This window comes from Penaeus monodon, chromosome 29, assembly GCF_015228065.2.
Source record: "Penaeus monodon isolate SGIC_2016 chromosome 29, NSTDA_Pmon_1, whole genome shotgun sequence".
NCBI classification, from domain to species: Eukaryota; Metazoa; Arthropoda; class Malacostraca; order Decapoda; family Penaeidae; genus Penaeus; species Penaeus monodon.
Genome location: NC_051414.1, coordinates 1847538 through 1847853, shown reverse-complemented (window position 1 = coordinate 1847853; position 316 = coordinate 1847538). Strand labels below are relative to the sequence as shown.

Below are 316 nucleotides of genomic sequence, written 5' to 3'. Positions count from 1 at the left end.
GAAAGAGAGATTATATAGTCCCTCTATACATGGCTAACCATTGGAAAAAGCCAGACAAAAGCGGCCCCCCAGCACCCAGGGAGGGGGGGGGGGCAGGCGGGCGCGTACCTTGAGGTGGAACTTCTCCGGGATGCCGTTGGGCGGGACGTGCGAGTACCCGGGCCACACGATGTCCTTGACTTCGAGGCCGCCGTGGAGGACCGACTTCCACACGCCGATCTGCGGGGGAGAGGAGTTGGGGCGCGAGCTTCGGCTCTCGGAACTACGGCGACGGAGTGGACGGAGAGCCCATTATAAAGCATACCTAACGTGTGTG

At 61.4% G+C, this 316-nt stretch overlaps 1 protein-coding gene across 2 annotated transcripts in view; it reads right to left on the bottom strand.

Annotated features, from left to right (window-relative positions):
• The window catches only part of LOC119591893 (glutamate receptor ionotropic, NMDA 2B-like), a 182298-nt gene that overhangs the window by 51532 nt on the left and 130450 nt on the right, over window positions 1–316 (bottom strand). For both annotated transcript variants that reach the window (XM_037940640.1, XM_037940642.1), the window contains exon 10: window positions 109–219. In XM_037940640.1, coding sequence (XP_037796568.1) covers window positions 109–219 — 111 coding nt within the window. The remainder of the gene's footprint in view (window positions 1–108; window positions 220–316) is intronic.